Genomic DNA, 22,427 nt, shown 5'->3' with positions numbered 1-22,427 from the left:
AGGTATTTACCCTTTCTGAAAAAATTTCCTTTTTTCTGCCTTAGAGTGTTGTTCTTAACTTTCTTTATGTCATCACCCCCTTTTGGCAGGTTAGTGAAGCCTTTACAACCCCTCTAACAATAGGTTTTACATGCACAAAATAGACTAAAAAACAACAGGAAGACAAAAGAGGCCAACTAGATTGAAATAGTTACTGAAAATGTTAAAAGAAAAAAGAAAAAATTCTGTGATGTGGCAATGTGTACGCTTTATCAATGTATTAAATAACAAGATCTAGCGGCGGGTCTTGTAACAACAGTAACTTCTAAATAGAAAAGTGGTCTAAAGATATTTCCATCTAGATGCACGAGTGTGATGAAAGCATCTGTGATTTTTGCTGGCAACAAGTTCATGTGCTGTGTTACCAGACTGGTTGCCTGTTTTCATAACTGAAGGACACAGTTATTTCCAGTAAATGTTCTGAAAATGAAGTAGTAAGTTTTTCACATTCAAGTTCAAGGGCCTACCTCCTAAATTCTATTCATGGGTTCCTACAAAGAATCATGAGCAATAATGCCTCCTCGGGGTTTTCTAGATACCTCCCTGCTCATATTACTGTGACAGTCATTTCATTTCTTGAGCAATCAAAAGAACCGAAACCCAGAAAAACCAGATGAGCAAATCTCAGAACTAAGTTGCAGAGTGTAACAGCACTTTCTGACCTGAAAAGCAAAGGGTCTAAACTCTTCTGTCATTGTATTTTGTTCTAGAAGAACAAACTTATTTCTTAAATGAAGTGTACTGGTCAGACAGGCCCACTGAACTGTAAGGTCTTCAAAGCCACTGACTGTTCCTACCTACTACCAGAATCCCCTCGGGCTCTGGCACACCGTGAGCTTAAGGAATGTTGCTGAATGAAGAAGGCACTGATACGTTCAAGCTGAAAAATCTTTCTTGAGTTTAAGTTGGTACTGAAATGACTGATGATTTAGTATACTGAATCGACTCAAAGGTAAAAATAGAATCCTATTAATTTACAATTTTACGAGTGTCACCAATTTATACAATAGAAAAAAATAACATTCCATGGAGACAATGCAGAAATGGCATATACCTAAATTTTTAGAAAACATACTGCTCTGAGTGGTAAATTCATCTTTATAGGTTGCAGGGAATCACTATCATAAAACAAATCCTTGAGTTTCTCTAGCTTAGTCTGAGGGAGAATACTGAAGAATCAGCTGGGCATCAATTATGCTAATGTCATAGCTTGCTTAATAGCTTACACAAGTGTCCCTAAGTCCCCCCCCCAGCCCCCACCCCTGTGGCCACGGCCTCTGCTGTGTATGTGATTCTGTGCACTTTCCCACTGGGGGCAGGGTGGCTTGCCATCACCCACAGTAGCGGGCTCAACCATGTCACTGGATTTGGCCAATGGTATCCTAAGTACACTTGATAGAAGGAGTGGCTTGACATGGCCTTTTGGGGCTTGCTTGCTTGTATCTCAGTCTTTACCACGAGGTGGTCAGTCCTGGCCTAGCCCTCTCATCCCAAGACAACAACAGACAAGCAGTATAGAGATGAATTACCCCAGCCAAGGGTCGTGGCCAACCAGCCGATGGCCAGCAGATTCTCAGACTTGTGAGCCCAGTCAAGGTCAGTAGTTACCTGGTGGTCCCCAGCTGATCCCAAAGATGTCAACAGAAAAGGCATATTGTTGTATCTACCTAGGTTTGGTGGAGGTTTTTTCTTTCTTTCTTTTTTTTTTTATTATGTTGCATCATTGTGACAAACACGATATACATCTTAGTATCTAGAAATGAGGTACTGCCAAAGCAGAGGACCAAAACATGTAGCACTGGTTTGGGGACTGATTTGCAGGTGGAGGCTGGAAAGATGACAATTCCCATTAAATGGCAAGCATTTCATGACAAATATTTGGTGAAACTGCCACCTGGGATAACTTAGAAGGCAGAAGGCACGTGAGTTTGAGCTTTCTGAGAGAGAGAAATTCTAGACAGAATAGGGAGAGTGTTTCAGAAGCTGCCTATGATTAGGTACTGTGAGGAGGAAAAGCTTGAAAAAGAGCTGAGCATTGTCTAAAGCAGAATTTAGAGGGAATACAGAAAGTTAAAGATTTGCTGGATATGGTTTTTCATCTCCAACCAGATTTTCAAAGTAAGATGAAGATCCTGTTCAGGGAACTGATCTTAGAGAAAAGACAAATGAGAAACGAAGGGTCTGGATGTAGGATTCTGTTAAACTCTCCAAGTGGTTCCCTTAGCTGGACGGAAGGCTTTCCAGCACCTGGGAACATTAAAGAAGGAAGTCTCTGAGGCACTCGAAGAGGCAAGACTCCAGAAGAGGTGTGTGGCTTCGGGCATACAGGCACACAGGAAATCCACCACGTTTTTAAGATGGCTCTACCAGCAAAACCGTCACCAGCCTAGGCCAGCATAAAATGCAAAAAAGACCCCCCGATTCTGGTGGGCAGGAAGCAGGCTGAGAAGCTCCTCGGAGGATGTTTTCCAACCCTTATCACAAGTGGGAAGGATGATTCAGTAGGCAGAGGGAAGAACCAGGTAGCTAACCCAAGGCCTAATCTTGAAACTTGTCCTGTCTCCTGAATGGGGGAACCTGGGAGCATCTGCCCAGAGGGTTTCAGAAGTGCTCTGGACCAATGGATGGGGGGTCTCCATTCACCCTCTCCCAAACAGCAGGATGACTGTGGCTGTCCTGGCTGTCTGACCCCTGAGTGCTGGGTGTGTGACACTGGACCTGGAGTCTCTTTATTTTGGCTCTTTCCAGATGAAGTGGAGCATATCCTGACCTGCTGGAGATCACACAACCCTGGCCTTCAAGTCTGACCCTAAGACAGGATGAGACTTGTGGGGTCTTTGGGGCTGGGTATGGATGCATTTTACCTGTGAGAGAGATGTGAATGATGATGGGGATGAAGGTGGAATGCATTTGCACAAGGGTCCCAAGTCCTCACCCTCCTCACATCCCTGACCTTTGCCATGTGACCTTATGGTGACCTCTCACTGTGGGTGAGCTCATCAGACACCAGAACCAACCATGTAGCCTGCTTGCTGTAGCCAATGTGACATAAGTAGACTTGTGTAATCAGAGGCCTGAAAGGGCCTCACCCAGCAAGGATTGCTTGCTCGTCCCTCTACCATCACTGTGAGGACAAGTCTAGGTCAGCCACTGTCCCAGGAGTAGGATCAGAGATACATGGAGCAGAGTCAGGTCACTCCAGCCAAGGCCAGAGGACAGCCAGTAGCCTGCAGCCAGCAGATCCCAGCCAAGGTCTGTGGACACAGCCTTCGCTATACACATGGTTAAGCTGAGCCAACATCCACAGCAGCCCCCTGCTGACCTGAAGTACTGAGTAATGAGTATTTACTATACGAAGCCACTGAGATTGGGTCATGTTATGCAGCATCATTGTTTATCAACAGCTAGCTTATACACACCCTGAAAGAAAAATAATTTGTTGAGTATCTACTGTTGACTTTTCTGTGCTGGTGTTTTGTGTATGTGTGTGTGTGTGTGTATGTGCGTGCGAGTGTTTGCAGTGCTGGGGATGGAACCCAGGGCCTCTCTCATTGCACTGAGCTACACCCCACCCCTGTGTGCTTGCTGATCCAGCTGCCTTGGGCTGAACTATTCAGAGGAAAATTTAAACATTATCAAAATGTCTGGCCATAAACCAGAAGTTTATAAGTATCCATTGCTTGTATCTCTATTTCATTTAGCATACCTCCTCAATTATCATATTTTACTTGCAAATACTTCATGTTATAGTTATAGAAAAATATTTGTAAAGTTGCAAACTTGACGATTTCCCTGATTTAACTGTGAAAGGCTCTTCTAGGCAGAAGAAAAGCAAAATTGCAACAGTGGAAATGATCGGACGCCTCCCCTCTCCTCTGTGACCAAAGGCTCTGAGGTGCCCAACGCTGCCAGCCAGGGAGGCGAGGTGCAGCGTGGTGGCAGCGGGACTTACCCGTGTGGGAGCGCAGGTGGACGGTGAGCTGGCTCGAGTTGCGGCTGGCATAGGGGCAGATCTGGCATTTGAAGGGCCGCTCGTCCGAGTGGATGCGCAGGTGCTTGTTGAGGCTGCTGCTGTCGGCTGCCGCGTAGTCACACGTCTTGCACTTGTAGGGCTTCACGCCCGTGTGGCACCGCGTGTGCGTCTTCAGCTTGTCCTTCCGGCTGAAGCACTTGCCACACGTTTCACACTTGTGGGGCTTGTCTCCTTCGCACACACGCCAAGGGCAGCAGGAAAGAAGATTAAAGAAGAAACAGCTTATTTCCAGCCACCTCAGAAAAGAGGAATTACGCAACTCCCCAAGGAAATCTGGAAACCCCCAAAGCCACTTAGAGGGTGCGCAAAGAGCCGCCGTGGCGGGGAGGGGCGGTTTCTTCTTCTATTTGCTTACTGGAAACTTCTGTGATGAATGAGAATTCCCAATTAATTAATAACAGGAGGCAAACAAAATAAAAATTCAAGTCCAGCTGCGTGGAGCCGGGCACAGCTGACGGTCCCCTGTATTGATTCTCTTTTCTCTTTTCACACTAGACAAACCCTAAAATTTGAAACCCCTAAGGTTTAGCAGAGGTCATGGCTGGCGAGCCAGAGAGGTCATTTCCCAGCTCCATGTCTAAGTTTCTGTGAAGGCAATGGCGGGAAAGTCGTGTGTCCCTTTTGTGAAAGGCAGCACCTTCCTCCTTATCACCGACTGTAACTGGGTCACCTGCGGAGTCAGCAGGTGCAGGCAGGTGCGGGCAGGGCCCCTATAGATGGTGGGAGAATGCAGCTAAGGACAGAAGGACTTCCGTTCCTGCATGACCTTCTGGGACAGAGAGGCCACCCTACCCGCTTATCTGTGGGTGGTTATGTGACTGACGCACAAACCCTTGTCCTGCTGGAGCTAGTGTTTGGGTTTCTCTGTCACGGCAGCTTAATCTGAACCTGACACATGTCAGTCTGTGAACAACTGCTCATTTTTGATGTGTATTTTTTGATGATGATGATGATGATTAATCATTATTGTTGGTTGGTGCATGTGTGCTTTTTTGGGCACAAAAAAATTCTCTTGGCTGACGTTAATTTAAATGCTTAAACTTTTGAACAGCATTGTATCTTTGAATTATTTTATTTAATCCTCTTAACAATTGGAACTAGAACCCAGGACCATCTTGTTTATTTAGCCTCATGCTACAGTGATGCCCAATTGCCTACTTTCTTGTACCTAAAGTAATTTTGGTCATCTTTTTTACACCTCATGAAATATTCACAACATGATTTTGAACCTGAAATATTTATTTTATTTTTTTAACATTTATTTTTTAGTTGTAGGTGGACACAATACCTTTATTTTATTTTTATGTGGTGCTGAGGATCGAACCCATTGCATCACACATGCTAGGCAAGCGCTCCACCTCTGGGCCACAACCTCAGCCCAGAAATATTTATTTTATACATGTGCCATAAATGACTGAAATCAACTCCCTACAAGGCCACTGAAGAGAATGAAGTAGATTTTCACACACTGATGTAGGAAGAGGTCCAGTAGCAAACGAAGAAGCAAGTTGTATAGAGTGCTAGTTAAATTAAGAATGTTTTTAGTTTCATATAAGCATGCCAAATCTTTTTTTTTGGGGGGGTACCAGGGACTGAACCCAGGAGCAGTCGGCCACTGAGCCACGTCCCCAGCCCTATTTTGTATTTTACTGAGAGACAGGGTCTCACTGAGTTGCTTATCACCTCACTTTTGTTGACGCTGGCTTTGAATTTGTGATCTTCCTGTCTCAGCCTCCTGAGCTGCTGAGATTACAGGCATGTGTCACTGCGCCCGGCTAGGCATGCGAATTCTTTAGAATGATATAGTAAACCATTTAATTCAGTTGAGTCAAAGGATTAGAAGAGTCTGAGAGTTGGGATTTTTCATTTTTTACTATATGTATCAAATATGTACTTTGCCGAGTCCCCCGCAGCCAGGTGCTGAACTATGTTGTTAGTTAGCCAAAGCTGATCACTATCATCTTAGAACAAATGTTTGGGATTTAAAAATACTTCTAAAATTTTCTTATAGATTATCATTTTTGTTATTAAAAACCTTAGCAGTCAATTTAAAAATCCAGGAATGGTAATTGCTCAGCAGTATCAGCTGCTCAGCAGTTCCTGTGGCCACTGCTCTGTCTGTGTGCAACAGGGGGCAGATACTTATTGGTGCATCTGGGTAGCTTCTGGCCAGCTTAATGGGTAAAAGCCCTGTGACTGTTGCTGTCTACCAGTCCCCAGGGGTTATTAAGCACACCCTTGTCTCTGAGGAAACTAGCAAAGTTGCTGTCTAGTCAATTCTTGGAGCTGAAGACGATGATGGAGGTAGTTCAGTTAATCAGGAACCACCCTACAAACACAGATGTGGCTGGCTGCATGTGGGCGTTCTCTGCAGATCTGCAGAAATTAAGTCATTCTCATTTATTTTTACAATGGTTTCCCAGTCGCCACCAGGAAATCACGGTCCTTAACTCTTTCAAAGTTAAATATGCTGATGGCTGAAGCTTCATACTCTGAAGGCCACATGGAAAGATTTATTGCTTCTCACATGAAAATGCTTGCCAATACCTGAAATTAAGGTCTGGATAATTAGAATAAATCTAAATGACATGACACAGATGAGGCAGATAGATAGGATGGTGACCCCAGTGCAATAAGGCCCTCAGTCGTCCGGGCCAAGGAATATAAAAAATAACTGTTGGCTGCTCCATCTTCCAAGGCTGGTCTCGACTGCAGACTTTGGACAATTAGTGGAAATAAAGTCAAATTCACTGCATCCCTCACCTAGATACACTGACACTCTTTGAATCTGTATAATACCATCATTTGAACATGAACATCTAACACTTCGTTTAAAATTGCCTAGAAGCCATTCTTTCTCCATGCAAAACATCTGGGAAACACAAAAATAACACACAGTCGGCTTCTGTCTCTACTGGTGATGCATCTGTGGATTCAAGCAACTGCCAATCCAAAATATTTGAAAAATAAACCATAACAACAAACAAGTACAAATAAAAATACAGCAAACAACTATTTATATAGGACTTACATTGCATTGAGTGTTGAGAGTCATCTATAGTGATCCAAAGTATATGTAAGATGTGCCCGTGTGGCCAGGCACAGTGGCACATGCCTGTAATTCCAGCGGTTTGGGAGGCCGAGACAGGAGGATCTCGAGTTCAAAGACAGCCTCAGCAAAAGTGAAATGCTAAGCAATTCAGTGAGACCCTGTCTCTAAATAAAATACAAAATAGGGCTGGGGATGTGGCTCAATGGTTGAGTGCCCCTGAGTTCAATCCCTAGTACCAAAAAGAAAAAAAGAAAAGATACACCTGTGGCATCTATACAACTACTATTTTTACAAGTCTCATTTTTATAAAGGACTTGAACCTTCTCAAATTCTGGTAAGCTCCCCCGAAGATCCTGAAGGACAAACTGTATTAAAGAACATTAAAATGATCAGAAATAGCCACTTTACTCTTCCCTGCTTGCTGGTCTGCTTTCTCTCTTTCTTTTTGTGTCCTAGGTATTGAACTCAGGGTCACTTTATCACTGAGCTACACCACCAGCCCCTTTAAAAAACTTTTCAAAATTTTGCAACAGGATTTCACTAAGTTGCCGAGGCCTTGAACTTGAGATCTCCTGCCTGGGCCTCCTAAGCAGCCAGGATTATAGGTGTGCACCACTTCATCCGGCTCATTTTTCTCTTTCTATACGTTCACCTTTTTCTCCTCTTTAGAAAAAGGGATTTATAGGACACAGAGGCCAAAGACATGTTACTTACCTGTGTGAATTTTTAAATGCCGCTCCATATCCTTCATACCATAGGCAGTCTTGAATTGGCAACCTAAAAACAAACAAACAAACAAGGAAATATTAATTACAAAGGAAAACACAGTTACTTTCGAGTGGAGAACACTGGCAGAAACTTCCTACTCCAAGCCATGTGGGTTAGCAGCACAGTAAGGGCACAAAGGGACGTCATTCGCCCCTTAGGTGTCGCACCAGGGGCACGGCATCACTTCCGGGGCCCCTGCCCAAACCGTGGAGCCTCAAGTCTAATCCTGAGGAGACACCACACAAACCTAAGTCCAGGCACATTTTGCAAACTGACAGGCCCTGTACTGTTCAAAAATGTCAAGCCCCTAGGAGACAAAGGCTTGCCTGTTCCTGATTAGAGGAAATTAAAGACACATAAGAACCAAATGTAACGTGTGGTCATGGGTTAGACACCGGACCAGGCAGGGGAAGCGTTTTTCTTTTGAAGGAGGACATGAGTGGGACAGTGAAATCTGAGTAAGGTCAGTAAATCTGATTACACACACACACACACACACACACACACACGCTAGTTTCCTGCTTTTGATGATTGTCCTGTGGTTTTATATTGTCCCAGTCTCCCTACTTCTAGAAAACACAGGGCAAGGGACCATCAGGTCACAATTTACTCTCAAGAGACTTGGGGGAGAAATATATAGAGATATATCTAGAAAGAATGGCAAAATGAATGTGGAAGATGTTAGCATCCGGGGGAATCTAGATGAAAGGTATACAAGGGACATTTTTGTAACTTTTCTGTAAGTCTAAAATTATTCCCAAATAAAAAGTTGAAATAAAAGTAAAGAAAAAAAATTTTTTTTTTTCCTGGATGTTTTCTTAAGCATTAGTGCAGGAAGAAATATTCATAGTATTGAATAGTCTCACAAGTTCCCTTCGAAAGGCCTGTGGCTATAAGCCTTAGTGCCCCTGGGCACAATACCAGTGACAGAGAGAGAAGGGGCCTGTGGTGACACCCATGCTGTGAGGCTCTGATTTTCAGGCCAGACAGTAAGTGTCATGTCCATACCCAGCTGTCAAGAGCCCTGGACCCCGACTGAAGGTCGCATCCTCTACACATGCAGAACACATGGGGGCTGTACCTGGATAGCAACAGTTAAGCCGTTTCTGAGCAGGTGGGGCCGCAGGCTTTTTGGTGCGTGATGACTTGGTGGGGAGAGAGATGACAGTGGCCGTTTGGTTTTCGTTGCTTTCCGTGGGCAGATAAGTTTGATAGCCATGTTCAAACACAAATTCTGGAGCTGAAACTAAAAGACATGGTATTATTAATTTTCACAATATAAATATCCACCAGCCATTCCCTTTGCTGACCTTTTCCTTTGTAGAGAACAAACATCCCAGTCTCCCTTGATGTTTAAGAGTGATTCCAGGACCCAGTTCAAGCTGATGAGACACTAGAGCACATTTGTTGCAGGGCTTCTGATGGATGCCTGGATCTGTGGCAGCCATTCAGTAACCAGAAGGAGAAAGTAAGTGAATCAGATGCTGGGAGACAGCTCTGAAACAACAGATCCAGACCCCCTGAATGAAGGAGAAGTGTTCCTACAATTTACACCAGGTAAGTTTTATGCTAAATGCAGCAGATTCCCTAGGCACTCTGGTAAGCTTTATCACAAAATCCTAACAAGCTACCAGAAAAGTACTGATAGAAAGACTTCTGGGTAAGACTATTCTAATAACATTCTTCTTAGCATACGTTTTCCACATACAGTAGTATTCCGGTACTCTTGCTGAAGTTTTTAGGCAAAAGGAGAGAGAGCAAGAGAGTGAGCACAAATAGGCAATGTCATAATATTTTTTTTCCTTTATTAGATTATAATCTGTCACATGAAGATTTGGCCTCAAAGAGGAATAAGTAAATAGTGGTTTTCTCAGTGGGTGGACATTATCAAGCTGAGAAGCCCTAATGGTGATTCTAAGAGCTGCTGTCATACGGTTTTCCAAACCCCAGGCACCCAGGAACCATCTTCAAAATTTTGCAGTTTTATGTACGGAATATACTTATTTAATTCCATGTAGATCCAACGTCACTATTGATTTTAGCCTTGCCCAAAGCAGTAACTTCCCTGCTACAGGCTGAAGGTGCTAATTGCATTTTTTCTTTACACAAACACAGTATTTCTTTGAATCTAAGATGTTCGATTAGATGATGTTCTTATTTTATTTATTTATTTTTTCTTTTTTAATGTGGTGCTGGGGATGGAACCCTGTGCCTCATTCATGCTAGGCAAGCGCTCTACCACTGAGCCCCAGCCCCGGCCCTGATGTTCTTATTTTATATACAATGAAAATGCTGCCAATAAAATGCATTATGACCCAATGCTTTCTCATTCCTTAGGAATTCTATTTCATATTAAATGCATTCTTCAGTCTTCTGACATCTGACAGGAAACCCCGGTTCCTGACTCTTCCAATTGACAGGCTGGTTCCTGTCAAATAACACCTGGGTTCTGACAGCACCTGCTCTCTGAGCAAACCCAGGGTTCCCATTCTTCTCAGGGAATATGTTAAAGTCAGCCACAGACCTGACAAGCTGCCATCCTGGTGTCCACGCCGAGTCTCTCTGAGGCACGCGCCAGCACCCAGCACCCACCTCTGGCTGAGAGGTTTTCACTTACAGCATGGGATTTATTGTCCGTCATGCCTGCTTTCAAGTGCCCTGCTTGGTTCTCAAAGTGTGGTCCCAAGCCGGCAGCACTGGAGCTACCTGGGAACTTGCTTCAAAGGTAAATTCTCAGCCTGCACCTCAGAGGCATTGAATCAGACCCTCTGGGGGTGACAGGTGCCTAGTGTTCTAACCAGCTATCTGGCTGATTCTGGTCACATGCCTGAGTTTGAAAGCCACCGCACAGACCATCCTATTCCAGTATCTCAGAGTAAACTCTAACCTGGCCTGGTCTAGAGGGAATCTTGATGGGTACAGTGGTGCACACCTGTAATCCCAGCAGCTCGGAAGGCTGAGGCAGGAGGATCGCGGGTTCAAAGCCAGCCTCAACAACTTAGTGAGACCCGGTCTCAAAATAAAAAATAAAAAGGGATGTGGACATGGCTCATGGCTAAGTGCCCTTGGGTTCAACCCCCAGTATCCCCTCCCCCCCCCTCTCACACACACACACACAAAAGGAGTCTGCCTCCCCTGGATGCTGCTTTGGGAGAACTGGAACTTCAGTCATTCTTCCCAGGAGCATTTGCTTCATTAATATCAAATCAACCCTGTTACCGTCTCCAGGCATTTCTGGGTACACAGCTGGGTACAGCGCTTCTCACCACAACTGAATCATCATGGAGAGATTTTATGCAGTGGATAAACTGAAGACAAGCAGTTGCAAAAGCCTGAAGTGACAAGAATGGGATCAACTGTGATCAAGTTTGTTCCCATGCACAGAAGGATACTCTCTGGCCAATGCCTCCTAGCCCGCCACTGTCTCAGGTGGGTGCCAAGGTGCCTTTGAATTGATTCAGGTCCTGTACAGCAACCTGCTGCTGTGTGACCTCAGGCCAGTTATGAATTCCCTTTGAGCCTCAGTTTCCTCACCTATAAATAGGGATAATCCCCACGTCCCCCCGAGGAGGTGGATGTAAAGCTTAATGAGAGAATTTGATATCAGGATGTGGCCATGGCTGAATGACAACAAGCACCAGCTACTCTAGTTGAACAGATCTGGACTTGGGCCCAGTGCACCAAACTCTCCCCTCGAGTGGTCGTGACCTAGGTGGCCCTCTGTCCCTAACTGGGACTGAGGGGTTTCCAAAGGTACTGGACCTCTGGTGCTGCAACCAGGCTGGCGTGTTGTGCTGATGTGACCTCTGGACTTTCTGAACAGGTGGCTCCCAGGTGGGAGGCTCTCAGAGTGGGGCAGGCCCTCCTGGCAGGCTACCTCAGGGGCCTCAGAACCCTCCTGGAGGACAGGTGCTGGCTCTACACCTGCCCAGCCTGCCCCTTTCTGTTTCTGGAAACAGGTGGCTCTCTCTGTGTGCTGCCCTGCCACCAGCCTCAGCTTTGCTCTCTGGACAAGTCCCAGCAGGGGCAGCACGGGCTCCTGAGGATCTGAAGTCCCTCCCAGGCATAGGTTTTCCCCAGGCTGCCGGGTCACTCTGTTGTTCCCTGTGCTGCTCGGGAGCTTGACATTTCCATGTGGGCTCATTCGTCTGTTTTTGCCTCTGTTGTCTTGGGGCCACAGGAGGCATCATGCATGGGAAGGTTAAGCAGAGCAAAGGGCATCAGCACCCACCTGCAGGGATCATTTTGGGTGTGTGGCCAGTCAGGTGTAACATGTGTCACCCTAAGAAGACAGTCACTAGACCAGAAAGTCTTTGCTCAGGAGCAGGGGCTGCCGAGTTTCACCTTCCCTTAGTGTCTTCACCTGGAGGATGGGACCGGTGCCTGTCTCTCTCCCAGGGCTGCTGTGAGGGTCAGGTTGGCATCCACAGCTGCTGGGATCTCGTTACTAGTCATTCATTTATTCAGCTCAGTTTCATGAAGTACCTCCTGTGCACCACGCAGTGTCCTAGGTACTAGAAACAGCAGTGATCTAAAGGGACACCAGCCTGCCCTCACAGAGTTGACATTCTAGTTGGGACTGGTGCAGGCCATAACTTATTGAAATGCACAGCATGTCAGGTGCTAAGCGCCATGGAGAGATGCAAAGCAGGCCGCTCTCAGGGGTGCTGGGACATGCAATGTTATGCAGGGAGGTCCCGAAAGGCCTCACTGGGGGTCATTTGCACATAAAACAGGGAAACATATGATTACATAGTCTTCTGGGGGCTGGGGTCATGGCTCAGTGGCAGAGTCTTGCCTAGCATGGGTGAGGTACTGGGTTCAATTCTCAGCATCACATAAAAAATAAATAAAATGGTCTTCTGTTGAAGGCATCTGGAATTTAACAGCAACAAAGAGGCAGTGGGTGACAGTAAGTGCCACACAGATAGGCAGCTTGCCTAACTGGCTTCATCCTCAGGGTCATGCCTCCACACCTGGCTTCTCTCTAGGGTCCTCTGTGGACAGCGCATTTTGCAGAGGTACCCCAAGAAACCCTTCCTGTGGCCTTGAATTCCAAGAGACTGCTGGAACAACTGCCTCCCTCGGTCCCTTTGGGTGTTTGCATGTGATTTGATGGTGGGGTCACGACCCATTCCGAGGTGTGAGTGTGTGTGTGTGTGTGTGGGGGGGGGGCGGTCAGAAGTAAGACTGACCTGGAACCAACTTCTCCACATTCACCAGCTCTGGGGCCTTGACCAAGTCACTTCTCTACTCGTCAGGGTTACTTTTGGTCAGTCAAATTGTAAAGTTAGTGGAGACCACAGAGCTGAGAGCTTACTGTTCTAGTAAAGACTCAAGGAGGTTAAGACAGACTGAGCGGGAACACTCAGTCATCAGCTGATATTGCTGGAATTTGATGCAAGAACAGATTACCATTCATTGGTCTGCATTTAGATTCTATAGACTGAGTGGCATTGGCCTTGGGGGATCTCAGGGCACCAAGCAGCAGTGAAGGCAGCAGGGACAGTGCCAGATCTGCCCAGGGGGATAGCAAGGACCACCAGGACTCACCCCCCCACTCTAGCATGGCCCTTAAAATCAAGTCCCTGCTTAGTGAGAGAAGATCCCCTGGCCTAGCAGCTCAGTCTCACACACCTGCGGGGGCTTTTGGTTTGACTGTTGCCTCCTGGGGATGTCCCTGGCTTTCCCGTGTGGTCAGGTGAGTCTGAGAGGCGGCCACATTTAGTCCTGGTTTGTAGCAGGGAAGTCCCGGGCCTTTAGTTATTTGGTCATACATTTGCTTAAAATGTAAGCCTGCCATGTGGATTCCAAGGGAACCGAAATCCTTAGCTCCTTCTCACTAGTGCCCTCAGTGGATGGGCTCATGTGCCCACCTCCTTTTCTACACGTCACCCTTCAACTGTCTGAAGACTGCTCCCACATCTCCCAAGTCAACCTGCTTCTTCAATTAAAAAACTCCATTAAAGGGGCTGGAGTTGTGGCTCACCTAGCATGTGTGAGGCCCTGGATTTGATCCTCAGCACCACATAAAGGTAAATAAATAAATGTATTGTGTCCATCTACAACTAAAAAATATTTAAAAAAGAAAACTCCATTCAAAATCCCTTTTTCTTTTTAAAAGTTATAAGTCTAATTATTTTTGCAAAATATAAGTGAACACGAATTGTTAGCAAATCTGGAAAGTACAGGAAAGTGTAGAGAAGAAAGTAAAAATTGCCTGATTTTTGTCATCACATGTGACACACATCATGTGTGTTCACTGCGGATTGTGTGGCCTCTCCAAACCACTTAGCTCTACTGCAATTCAATTATTATCTAAACTGGGTGCAGTGGCACATGCCTCTAATCCCAGCTGTTTGGGAGGCTGAGGCAGGAGGATCGAGAGTTCAAAGCCAGCTTCAGCAAAAGTGAGGTGCTAAGTAACTCAGTGAGATCCTGTCTCTAAATAAAATACAAAACAGGGCTGGGGCTGGGGTTCAGTACGGCTCTTGAGTTGAAACCCTGGTTACAACCCCCCCCCCCCCCCACACACACACACTCACACAAAGAAAAGGCTGGGAATGTGGCTCAGTGTTTAAGTGCTCCAGTAGTCCTCTTCCAAAAAAAAAAAAAAAAAAATCGGAGAGACTATTTAATGACCATCCTTCCCTCCATTTGGCAGGATGAGACACACAGCCTTGTCCCCCTCCCTCTCCCTGACTTACACAGAACCTGGAGAAGGGCAGGGTCTCAAAGAACTTTGGTGAATTAAGGATCAACTAAATGGTTTTTTTGCATGCAGATTTTAGAAGTAAAAAACTGGAATCATGGCTTAAATTACTTTATATTCTTCTTCTTCTTCTTCTTTTTTTTTTTTTGCTAAACAATTATACAAGTTTGTCACCAAAGCATTTTCCATGTTATCATTTATCCAACGTACAATTTCTAACGGCAACATAATATTCCATTATTTTGGTTGTTGTATAGATTGATTAACCATTTTTCTTTCTTGGACCACTGAAGAGGCTTCTAGGTATCTATTTATTTGGTACTAGGGATTGAACTAATGACTGGGGCACTTAACCACTGGGCCACATCCCCAGCCCTTTTTAAAAATATTTTTATTTTAAGACAGAACCTCGATAAGTCGCTTAGGGCCTCATTAAATTGCTGAGGCTGCCTTTGAACTTGTGATCCTCCTGCCTCAGCCTGGGATTACAGGAATGTACCAAAATGCTGGGCATCTAGTTATCTATTTTTATAAATAGCACTTCTCTAGGATTTTTAAGGTAACCCTAGCTTCTTTGGATACATCCCTTTAAGTTGAAGAACTGGGTCAAAATAGTATGAATGTTTATTGCATAATTATAAGATCCTTTCAGAAAACTGAAGTTATTTGCATTCTCTTTTTCCTTGGTTATCAATGACATTATTTGACAGGACTGAAGTGGGGCCATTTTAGCTAAATTTGAATTTCTTTGATAACTAGTGACCCTTTCAACATCTTTATCCAGTCACATACTTTCTTGGGTGAACTGCTCTGCCTGTTACACTAGGATCTTATTCCTATTAGAATTTCTACTTTTTTTTCTCATTGATTTGCAAAAGTTCTTTGTGGATCCTTACTTCATTGTCATCTATTCTAATCTCTTGAACCTCTCTCCCGTTGTTTCTTCCCAAGTGCATCCTGGATAGGATTCACCTCGGGGCTGGTATCCCAAGTGGCAATGCAGAATTCCCTTTCCAAGAGGAAATCTGATGAGATGGGGTGGTGTGGTGGCGAACTTGGCAGGAGGATCACGAGGTGGTGAACTCCAAGAGAAAATCTGCTTCTTTCTCTTCCAAAGCTGTTCCCCAACAGCATTTCCAAGTCCGGGCGCAGCTGGGCGCCTCTGGGTCTGTCTGGATCCCAGGAGTGAGTCTCTGCCTCTGGGTGGGGCCCCTGACCACGCCCCCTGCCCATCGCTGATTGGCTCAGCTGCAGACACCTGATGGCAACTGGGCCAATCAGACTCGCTGCCCTGAAATCCAGCACCCGGTTTGCTAAGGACTTTCCTTCTGCAAAAGGAAGGCCTAAACCTCAGGAACTGACACAGGGCACCCGCCAGAGGCCATGTGCGCACATACCATCTGGGGATCTGGCTACAGCGAAGTCAGATTCAGTAGTTCCGGACGGGCCCTGAGATCCAGCCTCTAAACTGTGAGGGAAGCCCTAACACACGTCTAGCTTCTAGTTCAATCTCATTTTTCAGACCCAGCTGCATCTCTGCCCTCAATTCTCCATCATTTCCCAACCTTCTATATGGTTTCCCCTTTGGCTTAAATTGTACCAAGGCAGGGGGCTGTGCTGGGCAAAGAGTTCCAGGTACAGAAAATTGACCTGCACTAGGATGGGAACTGACCAAACAGGAAAAATACAAAACAAAACAAACAAAAATGCTAAGAATAATGATTCCTTCCACCCCCCATTCTTCCTTCTCCTCCTTGTGTTCCATTTCTTTATTCCTCAGATCTGTGGGGCACTTGGAGGTGCTGGCTGCCACCGCCGGTGGGTGTCCCTCTCTACTCCCCCTTCTCCTGGTCCAGTGGTTCTCAACCTGATCACACACCAGAGAAGCCCATGCAGAGATCTAGGGTGAAGTCTGTAGGGAGAGATATCTATCGGTGTATTTTTCACAAGTTTTCCAGGTAATTCTCTGGCTCACTCGCTCTTTCAGAACTCCTAATCTAACCTATTTAATGGGGCTGCGGTGGGAGTGAGGCTCTGCTGAGGGGCCCTGGGTTTGGAATTTCCCTGCTGAGCCCCTCTTCTTTGCCCCTTGCTACCTCCATTACAGTGTGACTGGGCATTTCCACGTGTCCCAATATTGGTAGGTGGATGAGGAGTTTCCTCCCTGATAAAGGTAAGCTGCTCCTCTCTTGTCTGTGGAAGTGGCTGGGAGGAGATCGGAAGTCTAAAGCAGGAACAGCCATCTTGTGGCCACAAGGGGCAAGGACAGGATAAAGCCCATTGCCAAGGACAAGAAAATGAAAAGAAGATGCCACCAATGAGCCCCAGGGCCCACCTTGGATCGGCCTTTCCTGGTCTTCTGGATGTGGGAAACGCCTCACTGTTCATCCTGCTTTTAGTTTGGTGGGTTGAAGAGCAACAGAAAGCATGTGAACTCCTGAGCTGGTTCAGCGTCCCAGAAATCCCCTAAACCCACTGAGGATGGGGAGTCTGCATTTCATCAAAACCTCCAGTGGTCGCTGTAAACAAAGTAGCCTGAGCAACACTGCAGTGAGGGCTTCCCTTAACCCGAGTCTGGGTTGAAAGCACAGGTTATACAGCCAGATACTGTGGGTCTGAGACCCAGTCCTATCATTTTCTGTCCCTGTCATTTTGGACAAGTGATTTATTTATTTATTTACTTAGAGTATTGGGGACTGAACCCAGGAGGCATGCCACCACTGAGCTACAACCCAGCCCTTAAAAAAAAAAGAGAGAGAGAGAGAGAGAGAGAGAGAGAGAGAGAGAGAGTTTTGCTAAATTGTCCAGGCTGGCCTCAAACTTTCAATCCTCCTGCTTCAGTCTCCTGAGTTGCTGGGATTATAGGCATGCACCACCACACCCTTCTTGGACAAGTTTTATAATGCCCTATGCCTCAGGTTCATTAATGGGTGGTAATCATTATTAGTACCTAATTTATGGTTGTGAAAAATTACTTCATTTGAAGTACTTAGAAAAGTACATGGCACACAAACTAGCACTGCATAAGAATTATTATTATTGCCAGGTCCTCCGGGCAATCCCTGCATAGTTTGTCTTATTAAATTACTCATATGCTCAGCAACTTTCAGAAATAAGGCCAGAGTGAAAGCATGGCTTTTGCTACGTACCTATGCCCTGAGTTATTTCTCTCTTGCCCCTGCTCCCAGATCTTACTCCAAGTTTCTCCACCAGCAGACCATGAAGAAGTGTTAACTTCCCATCACTTCCTCCCAAAGGTCTGTTACACATTTGATCTTATTCACACCCCCCTCCACCCCCTCACTTCCTGCTCAGGACTGATGCACTATTACTTCTTTGCACCTTTAAGGCAGCACCTGCTGGGGTTGTATGTCCTATGACTAAGTCCTCCTCCCTTCTCCAAGGCGCTTGGCCTCTCCAGGGGCAAGGTGCACCCCTAGGATCTCAGCCCAAGCACCTGGCACAAGACCATGCTGAAGCTCCCCTCCTGGAACCCTCCTGATGGGCCCAGGCTATGTCTTGTGCTTCATGCACATTAACAGGCTTGATCCTTCCCTCTGCCCCCTCCTGCCCTCACGCAAGGGCTATTCTATTAAGTGCCCAAGATGTGCCAGGCCTGCTGCTGGGGACAGGAAAACAAGACTGACTAGGTCACTGCTTGCAGGAAGATTTAAGCCTAGAACCACTAATTTGGGGCTCACAAGCCAAGTTGGGCCTTCAGATTTTGTCCTAAGGCTTTCAAAATCAATTGTGTGGCTGGGCCTTCCTTATGTTGATATCCTCTGGCCAAAGATCACGAAGGACACAACCCTGGTTGCAGCGAGGAAACCTCCACCACGTTAGATGTATGTGTGGGGAAAGCCTGCACTGGAACCTGTCAGGAAGCCAGGGTGACTTGGTGATTTGCATTTTTTTTTTATTTTTTATTTTTTTCATCTTTCATACATTTGATTCATGTGAGTTATGCTTTTCCATTTTTACCCCAAATACAAATTGCAGAATCACATCAGTTATACATTCACAATGTTTACATAATGCCATATTAGTGACTGTTGTATTCTGCTGTCTTTCCTATCCCCTACTATCCCCCCTCCTCTCCCCTCCCATCTTCCCTCTCTACCTCATCTGTTGTTGTTCCATTCTCTCCCTCCCCCGACTTTCCCCTCACAACCTCATATATGTGATTTCGTATAACGATGTGGTTTTCCAATGAACAGGATTAAGAGGGAGGAAGGACTAGAGCACAGTTAAAACTCTAATAGGTAAAGAAGGGAGGCTCGGACAATGTCCCTGTTTTTTTTTTTTTTTTTTTTTTTTCTGAACTCAGCCACGGTGGCAGAGTGGTCTTGTTCTGGTCCCTGCTCCAAAATAGTCACAACATGTCCTGGTCTGATGCTGATGTTCTGTGAAACTGTTTATGTTCAATAGGAAAAGGACATGGTGGACCAGTGAGAACCAGGCCAGCTCCTGGCCACACCTGGACCTTGCAGGGACTGGCTGCTGGCTGGTGCCAGCTGCTCTTCCCTCTTGCTTAGCTGCTGGGCTGCTGCACACCTTGCCATTGCCCGACCCCTTCAGCTTTTATTTCACCTCTGGCTAATTAAAGACTACTTGTCATCAAGTAACTAATTAATCACATGTGTGATGAATGCACAGCGAGAAAACAGGTGAGAAACCTAACCTCAGGTGTATGAAGAAGGGGAAACCAGGGCTGGCTTCTGGGTGGAGGAAATTTTTAAACTTGGACCTGAAGAGAAGAAATTAGGCAGAAGAGGTGGGAAAGACCGTTCTTCTGTCTGTGCTAACATTTTTCAGTTAAATCTCCTAGCCCCCTGATTGGTGAGTAAAAGAGGCAACACTGACAGCTAGAAGTGTCTTTCTCGTAGGACCCCTGCAGCCTGAGAGGGGGAGAAATGGAGGCCTAGTCCTGTGAGGTCCCTGCCCAAGGTGACATGGTTGGCAAGTGGTACAGCCAGGATTTGTGCTGAGGCAGTCTGTCTCAGAACTCCAGACTCTTAAACTAACAAACCCTGTTGTCTTTCCATTTATTATGGACATTTAAAATGAGACACTGAGGACTCTGGGGATTTGCCCTGGTTAGAAAGCTCCTAAGGATCTAGGCAGTCAAGATCCAAACTCAGGAACCTGGGCTGGAAGCCTGGCTCAGTGGGAGAGCACCTGCCTAGCATGTGCCAGGCCCTGGGTTCCACCCCCAACTCTGCAAAAAAGACACGAAAAACAACCCCCTCCCTCCAAAACAAAACCCCCAAACACTCAGGGATCTGATTACAGAGCCCCACGATTTTAAGCAGTGAACTTAGAAAATGCGTGTGGGTTGGTAGTTTTTTGTCACCGGCATCAACATATATTTTTATTTCTCCTAGGTCAAAGTTATTAAATCATATGTGAAACAACAGACAGCTTCCGAAGCTAGGAGGCAGAGAATGAATTTCACTTCATATTCAACTATTACACAGGGAGAAGTGGGAGCCAAGGGAGGAGGAGTTTGGCTCAGTCAAGGGCAGAGCAGCCTGGGAGCAGATGAGGAACAGGAGCAATGGCTGTGCAGGGGTCAGACTGTGGCCTTGGGCAGTGAGTGACCCTGCAACCTAGCTGGGACCTGGCTCCCCTGGGAGCTTGTTAAGAATACAGATGCCTGAGTGTCTCATTCAGGAGTGAAGCCCAGGCAGTGGCACCTCTAACAAGCTCCCTGGGGACCCTGGTCCACAGGTAGGGGCTGGGAACTGCTAGATAATGGAACCCTGAAGCCCAAACTTGAGGGAGTGGAGCCCAGAAAACCTTCTAGGGAAAAGACAGCAGCACGCTGCTTGAGCAGCAGGCCCCAGAGCAGACTCAATGGGAGGAGCCGCTGAGCCAGGTGGAGAAGAGACCCAGGGTGGTGGCACTGTCCCTTCGCTGATGCCTGCAGCAGTGAGAGTGGTCACCGACTTGGTCCTGGCCCTTATGTGAACCATCACAGAAGCCTCACAGTGGCCCATCAGGTCTTGCCCCTCTTCTGACAGATGGCAGTGAGCGAGACAGGAAGTGACCGGCCCACCGAGAGGCAGATTGGGTTCACACGTGTCGCACACAGCATGTGCGTTACTGGGACTGGGCTCTTGAGGATAGGAAACGCACTGACCCTTCAAGAAGAAGAACACTAGAGGAAGGGGAACCCACTCACATCCCAGGACTGAGACAGTGGGGGACAGTGGCCCTGCCTCTTCCCCACACGCACAGTTGCTGTCCCCCCCCACCCCCCACCCCCACTGTAAAAATAAGAAGCACCTGGCTCATCTCCAAGGTGACTTCCAGCTTTCACATTTTCTTTTTTCTTGATACTGGAGATTGAACTCAGGGACACTTGACCCCTGAGCCCCATCCCCAGCCCTATTTTGTATTTTATTTAGAGACAGGGTCTCACTGAGTTGCTTAGGGCCTCACCTTTGCTGAGGCTGGCTTTGAACTCACGATCCCCCTGCCTCAGCCTCCCAAGGTCCTGGGATTACAGGTGTGCACCACCACACCACACTCTAGCTCTCACACTTTCTTGGTCACTTCCTTGAGAATGAGAATTAAGAAACTCTGGAGAGAGTAGGGTGACCTCAAGTTTCTTTAATGAAGGTTTGTGAGGTGATTATTTTCATGTCTTAAAAACTCACTAGAGACATTATTCTGATGTGTTAGTGCATGCCCGTAATCCTAGACGCTTGGGAGGCTGAGGCAGGAGGACCCCAAGTTCAAAGCCAGCCTTCCCAAGTTAGTGAGGCCCTAAGCAACTCAGTGAGACCATCTCTAAATAAAATATAAAAAAGGGTGGGATGTTGCTCAGTGGTTAAGCACTCCTGGGTTCATTCCCTGGTTCTAAAAAAAAAAAAAAAAAAAAAAGCCCAAAACCAAGAAACATTATTTTGGATTCACAAAATATTGCTAATTGCCAAAAGCTTTAAACATCACACCAAGGTACAGCTCATCAGGAGAAAGTTGGTTCCCCTACTTTCAAATGCTCCTCCCCTTGACTCCAGGTGATCTCTTTGGTAAACATCTGAAAAAGCTAGAATAGCTTGTGGGCTGACTTAGCCTTGTTGATGTAATTTGTTTAGCCAATAAAGTTTTAAAATTGAGAAATTTCACATTTTTCAATTTTTCTGAAAAATCTAGATATTTAACCACCTGGATTCAAAGAGCTGCTGCGCTTGGGGAGGAGCCCTGTGTGATCTCCTTCCCCCGAGACCACAGTCCCGGAGACCACAGTCCCGGGGACATTCCAGTTCCTCCCACGCAGCCTTGCTATCTCATTTACGGCACCTGTCTCATCCCCATTCCAGAAGCTTCCCTTGAGTACAGTGCGACATGACACAAATGCAGAGTATTCTTTTGCACTTACCTCGAGAATCTTTTTATGTCTGCACACAGGCCTGGCTCCCCTTTCCCAGGCTAAGTCACACTGCACTGCGACCTCTACTCTGACTCTCACATCTGCACCCAGGCTCCACCCTTTCTCGGTGGTACCTGTTGTACCTGAGCACCCTCTTACAGGACCAATACCTGGCCTAGGCTCACGAGTCAATGCGTTTAGGTAGATCATAAAACTGAGAGATTTAAGGTGGAAAATCCCAAGGATATCAAAATTGCCCAGGTTTTATGAATTTACCTCCCCAGAGCACACACTGCTGCCCGCCCCTCCCTCCCTCATCTATTTGTCCTTTGACTCTGAGGTGACCGGGTTTTGGGAGCTCTTTGTCTAGGAAGGATGCTGGGTCTTAGTCACACATGCTTTAAATTTTTTTTCCAGGTTGTTTGTTCATCTTTAGACTCGTTTT

The 22,427-nt window shown here is 46.2% G+C and overlaps 1 protein-coding gene across 1 annotated transcript in view; it reads right to left on the bottom strand.

Moving 5' to 3' along the window:
• The window catches only part of Zfp64 (ZFP64 zinc finger protein), a 29,590-nt gene that overhangs the window by 2,902 nt on the left and 4,261 nt on the right, over positions 1–22,427 (bottom strand). The window contains exons 3-5 of the mRNA XM_076851926.1: positions 8,974–9,138; positions 7,839–7,901; positions 3,992–4,243 (exon numbers count right to left, since the gene is read on the bottom strand). Coding sequence (XP_076708041.1) covers positions 3,992–4,243; positions 7,839–7,901; positions 8,974–9,138 — 480 coding nt within the window. The remainder of the gene's footprint in view (positions 1–3,991; positions 4,244–7,838; positions 7,902–8,973; positions 9,139–22,427) is intronic.

The sequence above is a fragment of the Callospermophilus lateralis genome, chromosome 3 (assembly GCF_048772815.1).
Source record: "Callospermophilus lateralis isolate mCalLat2 chromosome 3, mCalLat2.hap1, whole genome shotgun sequence".
Classification (NCBI taxonomy): Eukaryota; Metazoa; Chordata; class Mammalia; order Rodentia; family Sciuridae; genus Callospermophilus; species Callospermophilus lateralis.
Note: the sequence above shows the minus strand (reverse complement) of the source record. Positions and strands in the feature narration are given on the sequence as shown.